At 38.3% G+C, this 12,627-nt stretch overlaps 4 protein-coding genes and 1 long non-coding RNA gene across 12 annotated transcripts in view; 2 read left to right on the top strand and 3 right to left on the bottom strand.

The window, feature by feature from the left end:
• Positions 1 to 7,243, top strand: part of LOC122567918 — a 29,720-nt gene extending 22,477 nt beyond the window's left edge. For 6 of the 8 annotated variants that reach the window (XM_043727082.1, XM_043727084.1, XM_043727079.1 and 3 more), the window contains 4 exons: positions 3,373 to 3,534; positions 4,433 to 4,691; positions 4,790 to 5,083; positions 5,173 to 7,243. In XM_043727082.1, coding sequence (XP_043583017.1) covers positions 3,373 to 3,534; positions 4,433 to 4,691; positions 4,790 to 5,083; positions 5,173 to 5,387 — 930 coding nt within the window. In that variant the 3' untranslated portion in view covers positions 5,388 to 7,243. The remainder of the gene's footprint in view (positions 1 to 3,372; positions 3,535 to 4,432; positions 4,692 to 4,789; positions 5,084 to 5,172) is intronic. The other 2 variants (XM_043727080.1, XM_043727081.1) reach the window with 2 other exon arrangements.
• Positions 10 to 3,366, bottom strand: LOC122567922. Its single transcript, XR_006316924.1, has 2 exons — positions 3,162 to 3,366; positions 10 to 2,341 (listed from the first exon to the last, which is right to left on the bottom strand). It is a non-coding gene; the product is annotated as an uncharacterized LOC122567922 (long non-coding RNA).
• Positions 7,244 to 7,397: 154 nt separating the features above from the next.
• Positions 7,398 to 8,372, bottom strand: LOC122567921 (cytochrome c oxidase assembly factor 5). Its single transcript, XM_043727089.1, has 3 exons — positions 8,120 to 8,372; positions 7,916 to 8,017; positions 7,398 to 7,585 (listed from the first exon to the last, which is right to left on the bottom strand). Exons 1-3 carry the CDS (start codon positions 8,225 to 8,227, stop codon positions 7,544 to 7,546), a joined length of 252 nt encoding a protein of 83 aa, XP_043583024.1. The 5' UTR covers positions 8,228 to 8,372; the 3' UTR covers positions 7,398 to 7,543.
• LOC122567919 (lysM and putative peptidoglycan-binding domain-containing protein 3) lies at positions 8,369 to 10,566 on the top strand. Its single transcript, XM_043727085.1, has 3 exons — positions 8,369 to 8,510; positions 8,676 to 8,886; positions 8,959 to 10,566. Exons 2-3 carry the CDS (start codon positions 8,680 to 8,682, stop codon positions 9,493 to 9,495), a joined length of 744 nt encoding a protein of 247 aa, XP_043583020.1. The 5' UTR covers positions 8,369 to 8,510; positions 8,676 to 8,679; the 3' UTR covers positions 9,496 to 10,566.
• On the bottom strand, positions 10,330 to 11,672 carry LOC122567920 (40S ribosomal protein S11). Its single transcript, XM_043727088.1, has 5 exons — positions 11,644 to 11,672; positions 11,261 to 11,386; positions 10,967 to 11,172; positions 10,629 to 10,775; positions 10,330 to 10,433 (listed from the first exon to the last, which is right to left on the bottom strand). Exons 1-4 carry the CDS (start codon positions 11,653 to 11,655, stop codon positions 10,652 to 10,654), a joined length of 468 nt encoding a protein of 155 aa, XP_043583023.1. The 5' UTR covers positions 11,656 to 11,672; the 3' UTR covers positions 10,330 to 10,433; positions 10,629 to 10,651.
• Positions 11,673 to 12,627: the final 955 nt, after the last annotated feature.

The following is a 12,627-nucleotide window of genomic DNA, read 5'->3' as shown; positions in this document are numbered from 1 at the left end:
GGTCAGAGATTTATTTTCTTTTTCATGTATTTTGACGCATTTACCCAAATCTAAGGATTTGACAATGATTTAAAAGATAAAACACACGAACGGATGTGATATTAACGATGATCGGAGACGGCCTGACTCGAGTTATTCCTCTAATCTCGTCGGTCTCCGATTTGACGGAATTTTAACGCACAGTCGCCGCGTCGATGCGATCCGAAAGATCGATGCACCTTGGCCGGACGTGTGATCGTTCGTTCGTGTCTAATCAAATACTTCGGTTCAGGTGTCAGCAATCTAGGTTAAATTTAATCAACCGCCCTCTCAAGCCGGCAAACTACTACCTGCAACGAGCAAAGACCCGTGGCAATCGTAGAAACCTAATTCCGATCAGTGGCCACTACACGGACGACGATTTCACGGCGGAGCAGAGTATTGCAGACGGCGTATATCAACACTGTCGATTTTCGCAGCGAGAAAACATCGACCAACTGAGCGAGGATCGAACGTTGGCGCATCTCGCTAAGAATCCCGAATCCTTATAAAACGAATGCCAATGGAAATCGTAAATCTTGTTTCGTCGTATAGATGCGCAGTTCGATGACGAATCGGGGACACGATACGTAGCGTTATCGCGCTCGATTAAAGCTTGTTGCTCGCGTTCGAGGACACACTCGACATAAAACGCTCAGCCACGGAAGCGGTTTCACGGCGTGACTTCTTTTTCCTCTGATACGAGCATCGTCGAGAGCTGGGCGGTGTTGTTCCGTTGCAAATTACACGCTTGTAACCCGTTCCACGAACGATACAGAGACTCCGCGAATCGCTATCGACGAGTGGCTACCTGAAACATGGCCAGTCCGGACACTCGTGACGATATTTCAATGGAAAGTACACGCCCCGAGCTGGATGCACACGGACACACGGAGAGTACGGGGCAGTCCGGACTGAAGCACACGCGGGATAGTTTCGCGACTCGGTAGAATTACGGAGGAAACGAGGGGGCCATGCACGGAACGACCCGCATAAACTTACACCTACGCTATTCTCGTGGCCGGCACGCAAACTCGCTATCTTATTGCACGCCAAGGCGGATCCTCGCGACGTACCATAAATTTCCTGCGAGCCGCAGCCAACTCTGTTCGATATCCTGTGCTCATTGTGCTCGTTCCGCCCGAACCCTTCTCCATCGCACCCGAATTCCTCAATGGATCGCTATGGATGCTTGTGTCTATCGTTGTATTCGACTTTGTTTTTCAAGAGAGCCGAAAGAGCGATAGAGAAATGTACGGAGATCTCTGCGACGCGTTGGTTCGATCGACGCGGTTGGGGGCAGAAACAGGTCTATCTGTAATTTAGAGGATGAATAACATTAACCAGTGTGTAAGATATACTCAATTTAGAAAAGGCGCGCGATACGCTACTGACGCGCGTTAAGCTACAGAAATAAAAAGAAGGAAAGCTTAATAAATTAAAACACGGCCCACTTAAAGGCGCGTTACGATTGGTTTTCATAGACGTTTGGCCGAAGGACAGCAAGTTTTACGACTACACTCGGGAAAATTTCGAAATTCTCAGCTGAAAGTTCACCGTCGTGGAACGTAAAGCGGCTTGCCATCTTTTAGGCAGACTTTTACAACATCTTGGACGGAACGGAACGTGAAGTCGGTACGCGTACAACAGGAATATAACGTTGCATACGAACTCGGCTCGGTTTCGATCCCGTGAATGTAGATGTACGTCCGCAACGGTAGTGTCTTCCTTCGAAAAGTGAAATACGCGAACCGTACGGAACAAAATGCTTTTTACGTGCCGCCAGAAATTTATCTGGCAAATGGACAGTTTATCGAACGAGATCATTCATATTTTTGCATAATCCATTCCCATTTTTTACTTTCATTCTTCGTAATATTTTAAAAAATATTTTGAAGTTGCCGAGGGGGAAAGATATTTTGCTGTGTCGTCAAATCCCTCTAATGAAGATTCTTAGCTGCAGCGGCTACCAGTATGTTGGAATCAATTTCTAAGCGAACTATGCTCGTACTGAAATCCTCTAAAATCAATGGGACCAGTGGAAATGCCGAAAAAACAGCGAATCACTTTCTCACCTAGTGGCTTCTCAGCTCGGGCAAAAGAAAATTTGTAGTCTCTGCGTGCCCCGATCGATAACCTGGCCTCGATCTTGAACTTTAATTATACATTTTACGTTTCGACTGCGTGGCTCGTTGTCGTGAAATAATTTCAATTAGCAACGCGCCATGTGTGTCAGGTAACGTTGTGGCCAGTTGGTTTCATTGCAATTTGCGTGGGGACCCGATACAACCAATCCTCGCTGCATCAACGTTATTACTTGATACTATTTAGAAGAGAAGGATTTCTCACTTCGTGCAATGTTTATGTATAAATCATCAATGATTAATTGTTAATTAACGATGCAAAATCTGGATGAATTATTGCAGATTGCTATACGATTATAAAATATCTGCTTTCGCGAACATTTTATAGATACAAAGAATTAAATTAGTTTATAGTCGTAGGAAGCTAAATTCTCTGAAATTCAAAGATATTCGATAATGGTTAAAGTTGCGTAGTATAACACGCGTAGCAACCTACAACTTGTTTCTATTTACTCAGCTTGCTCGACTATCCCTAATATCGGCGAAAAGCATTCGTTCCGTTGAAAATGTCGTGCCGTCGTCGAAAATGTCGGGTTTGGTTACTAGCGTTTCGCTCGTCGCCATAAATCACGGAGAGGTTATCAGACGAATGGCTGGCAAACGGGGCAACAAGGAAAGAAATCGCGTTAACCTACATCGTGAGACGATACCGGCAACTTTAACATTCACTTGTTACTCGAGGGTGCTGTTAAAAATGCAATCGACTCGAGCTTAACGTGGAAACAGGGATAAACACGAGATCGTGTTGCTCACTATTGCCATTTACGATCGGTACAGAACGAGTATGACAACAGTGATGCTGCCTTGGCATTACCAGCAATAGCACGATTAACGATTTCGAAAAGCGGCAGGATTATTACGTTTGCTTGATTGGATCTTCGATCTCATCGTGAGAAAAATCGAGGAAGATGAAAGACGTTAAGAATATCAAGTCTTTCAGCACCGAACTGTTTTAGGGGGTAAATTTTGTTTTATCGGTTAGTAACAACGAAGACACACCTTTTGCTCGAACGATAACTCGCTTACGCAGTGACTGCATGTACAAAATGCTCGAGCTTCGAAACAAGAAGCCGTATTTTAAATGCGGGAACTCGTATACATAGTTGGAGGTAACTTTTCATACGAGGCGGGCCAATTCGTTGGGAAATACGTGCACGAGTCTGTGTCTGGTCACCAGAGTTAATTATCCCGAATTGTATGGCGTTTGTAGGTTTCCTTTAGCGGTAACCGAGCTTCCGGCGCGTACACGCCCCTGGTGGTTTCTGGAAACAGTCCTCCGCGTGGCGAACCAATCTCCCTGGCCACCTTGGACCGCGACTGTTTCATCATTCCCCTCGCTTCTCTTGAACGTTTTTTACCAGCGGGAGTACCGGTACGTCATATTAATTTCTACGTAATTAATAAATGCACCAAACAACGTTCTTTCGCACGAATGTTTGACTTTTTATGCAATGCGCCTATAGATTCACTCGCTTAGGCTTAAGATCGTATGGGATTTGTTTATTAATACCACGACGGCGTAGCACTATTTTATTGCTTGCGAAGATACTAACAGAATTTTCTTAAAATCGTCTACAATTCTCTTGTGTCGTTTCTTTTATGTCACTGTTACCTCGAGATTATCCAAACCTGTTTTGTCATGCATTTGCGTTTCACAATAGCATCTTTCGTAACAGGGAGCTATGCAAACATCTCTGCGTCTGTTTAACATCAACAGCTTGTAACAACGCAGTAACCGACCGACCGAAGCTTGCTAAAAAGTACATGTCTCCACATCGATCGTTTGTTCCTGGACAAACAAAATCTGCAGTTGGATCGTGAAATAATCCTATCGTGGTATCAACGATTGTATCAAGGTCGAGTGAATACTTTTAAGTCACTCGAGCGATGCGCACGAAACTACACTAATCGGGAATGCACTCGTTAAAACCAGAATACTCGAGTTATTGGCCTTAGTGTCTCTGGGAGCAGTTACGACCTTGCTGGCACGGTCTCAAACGAGTAAAAATAGACAAAAACTTACCCAGTGGGGCGGAGTACAACAAATGTCTGATGAACGACGCATCGCTTTAACGTAAATGACGCGGGTAACGCATTAAAAATACAGATTTATGCGTTGCTCTTTGCTCACTAAGTTTCGGACGTTGTTTCACTTCTCCTTTTTTTCTTTTTCTTTTTTTTTTTTGACTATTATCGCACGTTAACAGTAAAAACAAATAAAACCAGGAAATTAAACGAAGCAGATAATTAACCCTTATTCTCGATCACAGATTTATTCTGAATCGTTTCAGCACGCACCAATCGCAGACAAAAAAAGGCCAGGAAGCCCTCTGTCGGTTCTCGAAGTCGAGGACCCGAAGCAATGTGTTCTAGCTCATTTCATGACACCTCTGGAGCCACTGGATCCTGTGGTCGAATCTCCAGTTTCTCAGCCCTTGGTCCTGCAACGGGATACCGCGGCCGAATTAGTCGCCGAAATTGCACCCTCAGCTTCCCAGAGTATTCTGCTTACGAATATGGAGAAAAATGGTACGTAATTTGACGATTGACCGTATGACGATCGATCAGTTAAATTTCGAGGAATTCCTGATTTCAATGAATCAAGTATAATTCTTGACCGATTTCAGCGGATTTTCCATTCATCACGTACTACTTGATAAATAAGCAGAATACGGATCCAGTAGACTTCTACAACGAGGTCCAATGCGCTGCATTGAGAAAGTTCGATCCTCGAGATCTTCGATATGCAGCCAGTCACACGTTGGATCTGTTTAACGAGGTAGCTACCATAGCGAGACCACCCCTGGAACCACCTGGTGTCAGACCACCGATTCCGTCCACTGGCTACATTGTCTCGATTTTTAAGGTGTTCGAGGGCGACGACGGTCTCAAGTTTGAGCAGAACTGGCTCTACTGGACTGGTACTCTGTTCATGTTTCTTACAATTCTATTACATTTGATCGGTCATGGTCAGTTGATGACGTTGTTTTTCATGGAATCTATATTCTAGGTGCCCGTATGATGTACCGATATTTGCCGAAATCGGTGGGTCTGAGACGAATCACACTGCACAAGTCCATGTCGCAAGGTGACAAGATGTACCTCCTGATCTGCGAATGTTCACAACTGCAAGACAATCTCTCCGCGGCGGCGATATTATTGCCAGCGTTACGCGCCCGTTTATGCGGCTACACCGGTCTCTACAGACCCTCGGTGTGCTTCTGATTCCTCAGGAAACGCTGACCACACGCCGACAAAGTCACAACAGTACAGCAGAACAGGATTACTCTGTAAAATTGTTCGTTTCCGAAGGATGGATTAAATGAAAGGCTGGCCTGTGTCGATTCGTTCACGTTGCATTCGCGCGTTTTGTAATGATTGTCGACTCACTAAACGCAATATTCTTTAATCGATAAGGGTTTCTTGATCTCGAGTATGACCAGAGGATTGATTTGATCAGCGAAAGACATAGAAATGTAAAGGTTTATGGTTACACGGTAACCATGCGTATAACGAGGGAGATTTTCAGGGCTCGTTTCGTTCAGTCGTAATAGCAGCCTCTGCGATATTGGTAGTCCGCTTTCTGTACGATACACTTTGATCGTTTCATGAATTTTCCCGGTTTTATAAAGTTACTTATTTTCTTATATCGCACCATCTACCATCGCGGTGTAACGAGTTCCGCGTGACTGTAACGCGCTACTCGCCACTTTACTGGAGCTGTACTGCCGACGTTATTACGAATCTCGCAATTTTACGAAACGAGCCCTTCCTTTACCAGAGTTCAATGGCCAGCCAACGGGAGAGAATCGGAGATCTATTTGTCTCGTGATCTCTGGTCGCAACGAAATGGTAAAAAATATCGTTAGATGGAGGCACGTTCGTATACGCTTTAGAGAAATCTCGATGATAAATCTGTACGCTTCGGGCTGCACACCCGTCTAGCTACGCCTCTGGCCAGTTTGTATTTTTCGACTTTACATATTTCATCCAGCGTTTTATGCGAGCGTTCGCAACGCTCGATAACGAGCGCAACTTGCATGTACATAACATAGAGATTTGCGAGATACTTTTATTACTATATCGACGACTATCGATTAAATCGCTAACTACATATCATATACATGTATACTCGAAAAACTGTGATATTCGAACGATTACCGCATATATCACAACGAACGCAATGAGGTGTCGCGAATTCTTCTTGATAAAAGAGATACTCTTTGAAAATATTACACACTCTTTTTCGAGGTCAGTTAGAGAAGAAATATCAAACCTTGACGTGGTAGAAGCTCTTCTGGTCGAGGGCATTTTGTAAACATAATCTCCATATATCTTTTACTAATTGCATTCACACCTTTGATATTACATATCCTTGCCTGGATTATCGATACTCGCGGGTTTTGATTGCAGCTGACAGGATTCACGAATGAATTATGACTTCGAAGCTGAAACACTGAAATCGATCTATAAGATCGTCGTTTAACTTTTGAATTTGTATTTTATTCGTCTTATTAACGATGAAAGGATAGATCTCCCGCGTCTTTTTTTCGTTGGGAGAAATAAGTAGATCGATCGAAAGACACGGGAAAAGCTTATATCAGATCTTTCTTAGGTGCCCGTAGAAATTTTAGGATGAGGACGAGTAGCGTGATTCGGCATTGTAGTACAAAAGATGAGAAAACAAAAGATAAAAACGTATAGTCAATATACGCTTGTTGCATACAGACAATAGCTAGGACGATTGCGCAGGCGCGATCTATTAACGTAGATTTTTAAGGATTCGACGGCGTATGACTTATTAAAATACGTCTCTTCGTACTCGCTGAAACAAAAATGTGGAACAAGATCCCCTTTAAATATAAGACGAACGAACAAACAAACGAGAAATAAAAAAACTCGCGATTTTACTGTGATCTCCACGTGTATCGCGACTGAAACGATACACTCGTAAAAATACATGTACGATTGAACGTGGCTTAAAGACCGCGTGTGACTGCGTGTCTCGATTATGTGAGGTGTGATTGGTTTTGTCTCATTAAAGAGAAACGCCGTTAAATAAAGATTCTTTGTCTGCACAAGTTTGTTTACGAGAATACTTTTGCTCCTACGTGGGAGTAATGCCTCTTCAGGGTAACTTTCCGATCGTATCAGAAAATCGAGTTCTATCCGCGGATCCGATCACCACATTCTGACAGTTTCGTCAGACAAAAGTGAGATTGTATGATACATTGATACTTTGCGATTATGATAGGGTTTATTATATCGTGTACAACGAATAATAACGGAATACTAATAAATCACTTCAAATATTACATCTTACAGACTGTATGACATCGCGTTCGTTTCTTTTCTTTGTTTTAAATTTGTATAACTAAGTATTAGACGCCTCTAGGTCCCCTGAACCTTCGTCTGCCATCAATCTGGAAAAAAAGAAACAAGTTAACTAGTTATTTGTTTATTCTATTTATTTAATCCTTTGTGGGTGCATTTTAAATCTTTCTGAAAAAAGAACATAGAGAACATATGTTCATTTTATAAAAGTCTATTTTTTTTTTATCATACTCTAATATGTATTCCTTATAAGGTACAACTAGTGGAAGCAACATTGGGATACATCATGTTGGATATATTTTATTAAATTAACATACGCCGCTATATATAAATAGAAAGTACATGATGTATAACATGCGTAATCTTGCTTAATGAAAAAAATAATTCCCGTCTAGTATGAAAAGATTAATAATGCTTACAATTGAATGTTTGCATTCGAAAAATGTTTGTCGCAATAAGTAACATTCATCAGGAACAGACGGATCTCTGCTTACAAGACAGTCTTTGGGAGTTCGTCTTTGCTATAATATAATAAAATAAACATATTATGCACAAAGTTGCATTTTATTTTGTACCATAAATGAAGGTTAATATAGCCGTAACTGCACAGTTTGATAACTCACTATTTTACAACAATCCGTTTCCAACAAACACATTTTTAAATTTGCACGTATGCTAGCACACTTTGATTTGTCTTTTAAAGTTTCACCTTCTTCTAGGTATTTAATCATCCTGTAAGCCACATAACACGGAGTAATTTCATGTGAATTTGCTGTATGTTACTACAGAACTCATAACAGAAACCCTAACCTCTCTTTATGGTATGTGCGTGTACATATAATGTATAGACATATGCATGACTTGTGCAAGGAGTTACATCTCGTGTACGGTCGACACAAGATTTAAATAGCAATCCTGTTTTGAAATGTCGTTCAGATTTGAATGATACGTATAACGAGCAATAAAAAATAATAAAGAAAATTTGAGGAAAAGAAAGAAGCGTGAGGCTGTGAGGTAATGAACAATTTTGGTAATCGTAGATTATCGTTTGACAGACCACATATGATATATTATATATTGGAAGATGACTCAAATAATGTATCCCTCGGAAATTTTTTTCTGTTACATTTTGTGTTTATGTATTCACATTTGTGTATATGGCAAAGCAATTTCTTTCAGACAAATGGTTTATCAACGTGGAAATCAAAGGGATGGTTCCCCACATTATGTCTTTTTGTATTCGGATGATGAAAATAGTGGAGACGAAGAAAACATTCCTTTGCAACAACGTAACAAACCTACATCATTACCACGTAAAGTGGAAGTTATAAATGTTCCACTTAAATCAGAAGATACGTTACAAGCATTGGCATTACGGTATAGATGCACGGTAAAGACACAAAAAAAAGATCAAAATCAAGAATAAATTGCAATGAACTCAAATGGGAAGTTCTATTTTTAGATCTCTGAATTGAAGAGAATCAACAAGATTCACAAAGAGAATGAAATACATGCAAGACGATTCATAAAAGTACCTATACAACCATTTTCTTTATTGACCGAGACTTTAGAACAACACCAGAGTGGCCAGGCAGATAGAAACAAAGTAAGTATGTCCAGTTCTGGTGAAGAGGCGGAAAATGCAGTAACAAAAGGTCCATTATTAAATGTGATAAAAAATCCTGTTGTAATCGAATTGCCAAAGGCAGAAATTAATACAATTATATTAAATTCAGTTTGTGAACCTCTGTCATCATTCAATAGTGGTAACTCTTTAGAAATTAGCAATTCAGAATGTGACCAATTACTTACCTCAGCAGAGAGTAACACAAAAAACTCTCATTTAACGGAAACATTTAGATGTTCTGGTGATGATTGTGGATTATCCTGGACACAACTTCTTGGTTTTTCTTTATTGTTAGGTTTTGCAGGACCTATTATATATATACTTTATATAGCCGAATTTTCATCCAAAACTCATTCAGTTACTAATCATTAGTTAGATTTCTAACAGACAAGTGGCTGTTACAATAAGTATAATTTATTGTACTAGCAACATTTACAGCAATAATTCTAGTTATAACTTGCAATAACAATCAATCATAGGTGACTATGTTATTTTACATAAGTGAGATTGTATTAAGAAGTAAATTGTATCATTACATGGCTAGCAAAAATACTTTACGAACGAAGAAAGAGTAAGAAGATATTATTTTATGGTATTTAAAGTGTATAAATGAGATTTTTTAATTATATGATATACAAATAAGAAAAATCAAGAAATAATATTGAATAGCACAATATATAGTGCCTTTGTGATTATCTGTTTAATACAATATTGTGATAATAATCGTGAATTTTTTCCGCTATTGTATTAAACATCGTGCGTATAAAAATAGGAATCGCCAAAGCTATTTGTAATGATCTTGTATAAAAGTGTTAATGGATATCATATATATCCTTTTTAAGTTCTGTTAATGTTTTGACGATTCATGTAATATGAAAATATTTGATATTATCTTGTATCAACGCTGTTAAAAAAAAAAGATGTTAATATTATGAGACAATTGTGATGCACTCGTATATTGTATATTGATAATGATAATTATAATTAAGTATATAATATAAAGAAGAATTCTATTCTCTTGCGACAATAAGCATGTTATTAAGCAGCTTTGAAATTATGTAAAAATTGTTTTGATAAAATGTCTTTCTCGTTGAAATTTATAAAAATATATTTTTTAACACGTATTTACGTCTTACTTTATAACGTTTCAAACATGTTAATTGCAAATTTATAACACTAAAATGATATTTTGCGCAAATTAAGAAGTCTTGTATAGAAATGTTTTTATTTATTAATTTGTAACATTATAAGATACAAATGAAGATGGTAATTTCTCTTCCCTCTTCTGTTCCTGTCAATGTCAACCTCTCCTGTAAGATATAAAATAAGTGTGAAATATCGAGCTTTGTTTTAAAAGTATATCAAAGTTGTATTTTAAAGATCTTCAGAACATAATGTAATGTCGTTCAATTTAATAAATTCAGAAGACCGTCGTTAGTTTCATCATTCTACATTTTCGATTTTTTTTCCATTAACATATAAAAAATTTTTTAATCATCACTAACCATAGCTTATGAATTTTATAATCTTAGAATTTCTTGAAACTTTTCTTAGATCCTGTTCCTTTAGAAACCTTCAGAACATTAAATCTGACCGTCTTACTGAGAGGTCTGCATTCTCCAATCGTTACTACATCACCGATTTCAACATCTCTGTAATAAACAATAACAATATATATATATATAAAAGGTTTTTATATATGATAAATACAAATCTCATAAATACAAAAATTTTCAGAAGACGAATAAGCTGCTTCAAATTATAATTCAGAAGACCGTCGTCTGTATCATCACATGTTTTTAACAACTTCTTTAAAATAATCAAGAGATATATAGGAACTAACCTGAAACAAGGGCTCAGATGAACACTCATGTTACGATGACGTTTTTCAAAACGGTTATATTTTCGGATATAATGGAGGTAATCCCTACGTATGACAATAGTCCTTTGCATTTTCATCTTTTGTACTACACCAGTGAGAATGCGTCCTCTAATAGAGATGTTACCAGTAAATGGACATTTTTTGTCAATGTAAGTTCCTTCCAGAGCCTGAAAAATAATATTAAAAGAAAAATTATAACGCATTCGTTAAATATCATTAGTTTCTATTACTTTTTCGGTTAAATTGGATAGTTACTTCACGTGGTGTTTTGAAGCCAAGACCTACATTGCGGCTATACCGCATAGGCTTCCTTCTTTTTGGGCCCAGACCTTTCTTACGGTTAAGAAAGATTGTGGGTTGCTTCTGAAACGCACGTTCAGTCTAAAAGCAAAAACACAATTCATTATTACACACGTATGCATATGACAAATTATCCTGAATACTCAGTGCATTCGAATGGTCTAACCACGTGCAGCGGTTATGCCATCAACTTATTTGCAATATTTTTAAGAAGTCAACTTTTTGCTCCGTTTATTAACTATGACGATAAAATTGACCGTGTAACAATTATAGTTAATAAATAATGCAGGTGAATATAAAAAAGATACATATTGTTATTGTTAATATCGCACACGTACCTGATCAGCCATCTTGCTATACTGAAAGAACGATCGAATCCGGAAGGATGACCAACGTCATTTTCTATCGTTGAATTTCCAGTTGTACCAACATTGGGAAATAGTTTGTCATTTGAACAATCTACGTTCTACTTGGTCCTACGGACTTGAATTTTGGTTTTTATACGTAAGTAGTACAACGTATTTCTCCATTTTAATCAATTTCAACTATGTCACCTTAATTACTTGGATATGTATTTATTATAATTAGTGTGTATAATGCTTTGAAAATCTATATTTGGTGAACATTACGTCTTTATGCCGCGATGCTACTTACGAAGAGCAATTACAACTGTATAACATTATATTCGTTGCTGTACCTATAAAATTACTATGTAGTATTTAAATATTTCGAATATTTTAGATAGATTTCTTTTCAAACTACAATTAGTGAAATATATTCAATATGTTTCATAATTTCTATCAATACAATATTATTTTTAGTACATGAAGTTAAATTCAGTTGATAGCTCGGATACGACGATCAATCGATCAATCAAACTACAGATAGAAATCGAAACCGTTACAAATTGCAACTTGTTGCAGATCACAGTGGTCAGCCGTGAAGATTGGTTTCGTTTTTTTTGCGGTTGTGCGTAGGTCGTGGATAATTCAATTTGTTCGAGTTGACGCGCAAAGAGACATGTCGTTCTATACCACATTCCTGTGTTTACAACGCAATTGCGGTGAGTGAACATTTTTGTTTATTCGCACAGCATTGAAACGGATTGATACTTTGTAAGCTGTAAACGTTACTGTTGCACTGCGGATGTGCAACAAGGTACAGAATGTATTTAATATGCGAAAATATACAGAATATCGAGAGTAAAGTACACGTTATAACATTAAGTAGGTGAAACAAGCTTTTATTCAGTTTCGATATAGAATTTCGATAAAAGCCCGCAGATTAATCATGGAATTCCGTAACACAAATTTTCTAAATCT

The sequence above is a fragment of the Bombus pyrosoma genome, linkage group LG5 (assembly GCF_014825855.1).
Source record: "Bombus pyrosoma isolate SC7728 linkage group LG5, ASM1482585v1, whole genome shotgun sequence".
In the NCBI taxonomy this organism is placed as follows: Eukaryota; Metazoa; Arthropoda; class Insecta; order Hymenoptera; family Apidae; genus Bombus; species Bombus pyrosoma.
This window is presented reverse-complemented; position numbering and strand designations above follow the sequence as displayed.

Bases quoted from the DNA above. Each gene is read 5' to 3' on its own strand.
- LOC122567921 (XM_043727089.1), bottom strand. From the start codon at position 8,227: ATGATTAAATACCTAGAAGAAGGTGAAACTTTAAAAGACAAATCAAAG. The intron at 8,018-8,119 runs GTGAGTTATCAA...ATTATATTATAG, and splicing joins AAACGGATTGTTGTAAAATA to CAAAGACGAACTCCCAAAGA. The intron at 7,586-7,915 runs GTAAGCATTATT...CTTTTTTTCCAG, and splicing joins TCGAATGCAAACATTCAATT to ATTGATGGCAGACGAAGGTT.
- LOC122567919 (XM_043727085.1), top strand. From the start codon at position 8,680: ATGGTTTATCAACGTGGAAATCAAAGGGATGGTTCCCCACATTATGTC. The intron at 8,887-8,958 runs GTAAAGACACAA...TTCTATTTTTAG, and splicing joins CATTACGGTATAGATGCACG to ATCTCTGAATTGAAGAGAAT.
- LOC122567920 (XM_043727088.1), bottom strand. The intron at 11,173-11,260 runs GTAACTATCCAA...ATTATTTTTCAG, and splicing joins GCTTCAAAACACCACGTGAA to GCTCTGGAAGGAACTTACAT. The intron at 10,776-10,966 runs GTTAGTTCCTAT...TGTTTATTACAG, and splicing joins CATCTGAGCCCTTGTTTCAG to AGATGTTGAAATCGGTGATG.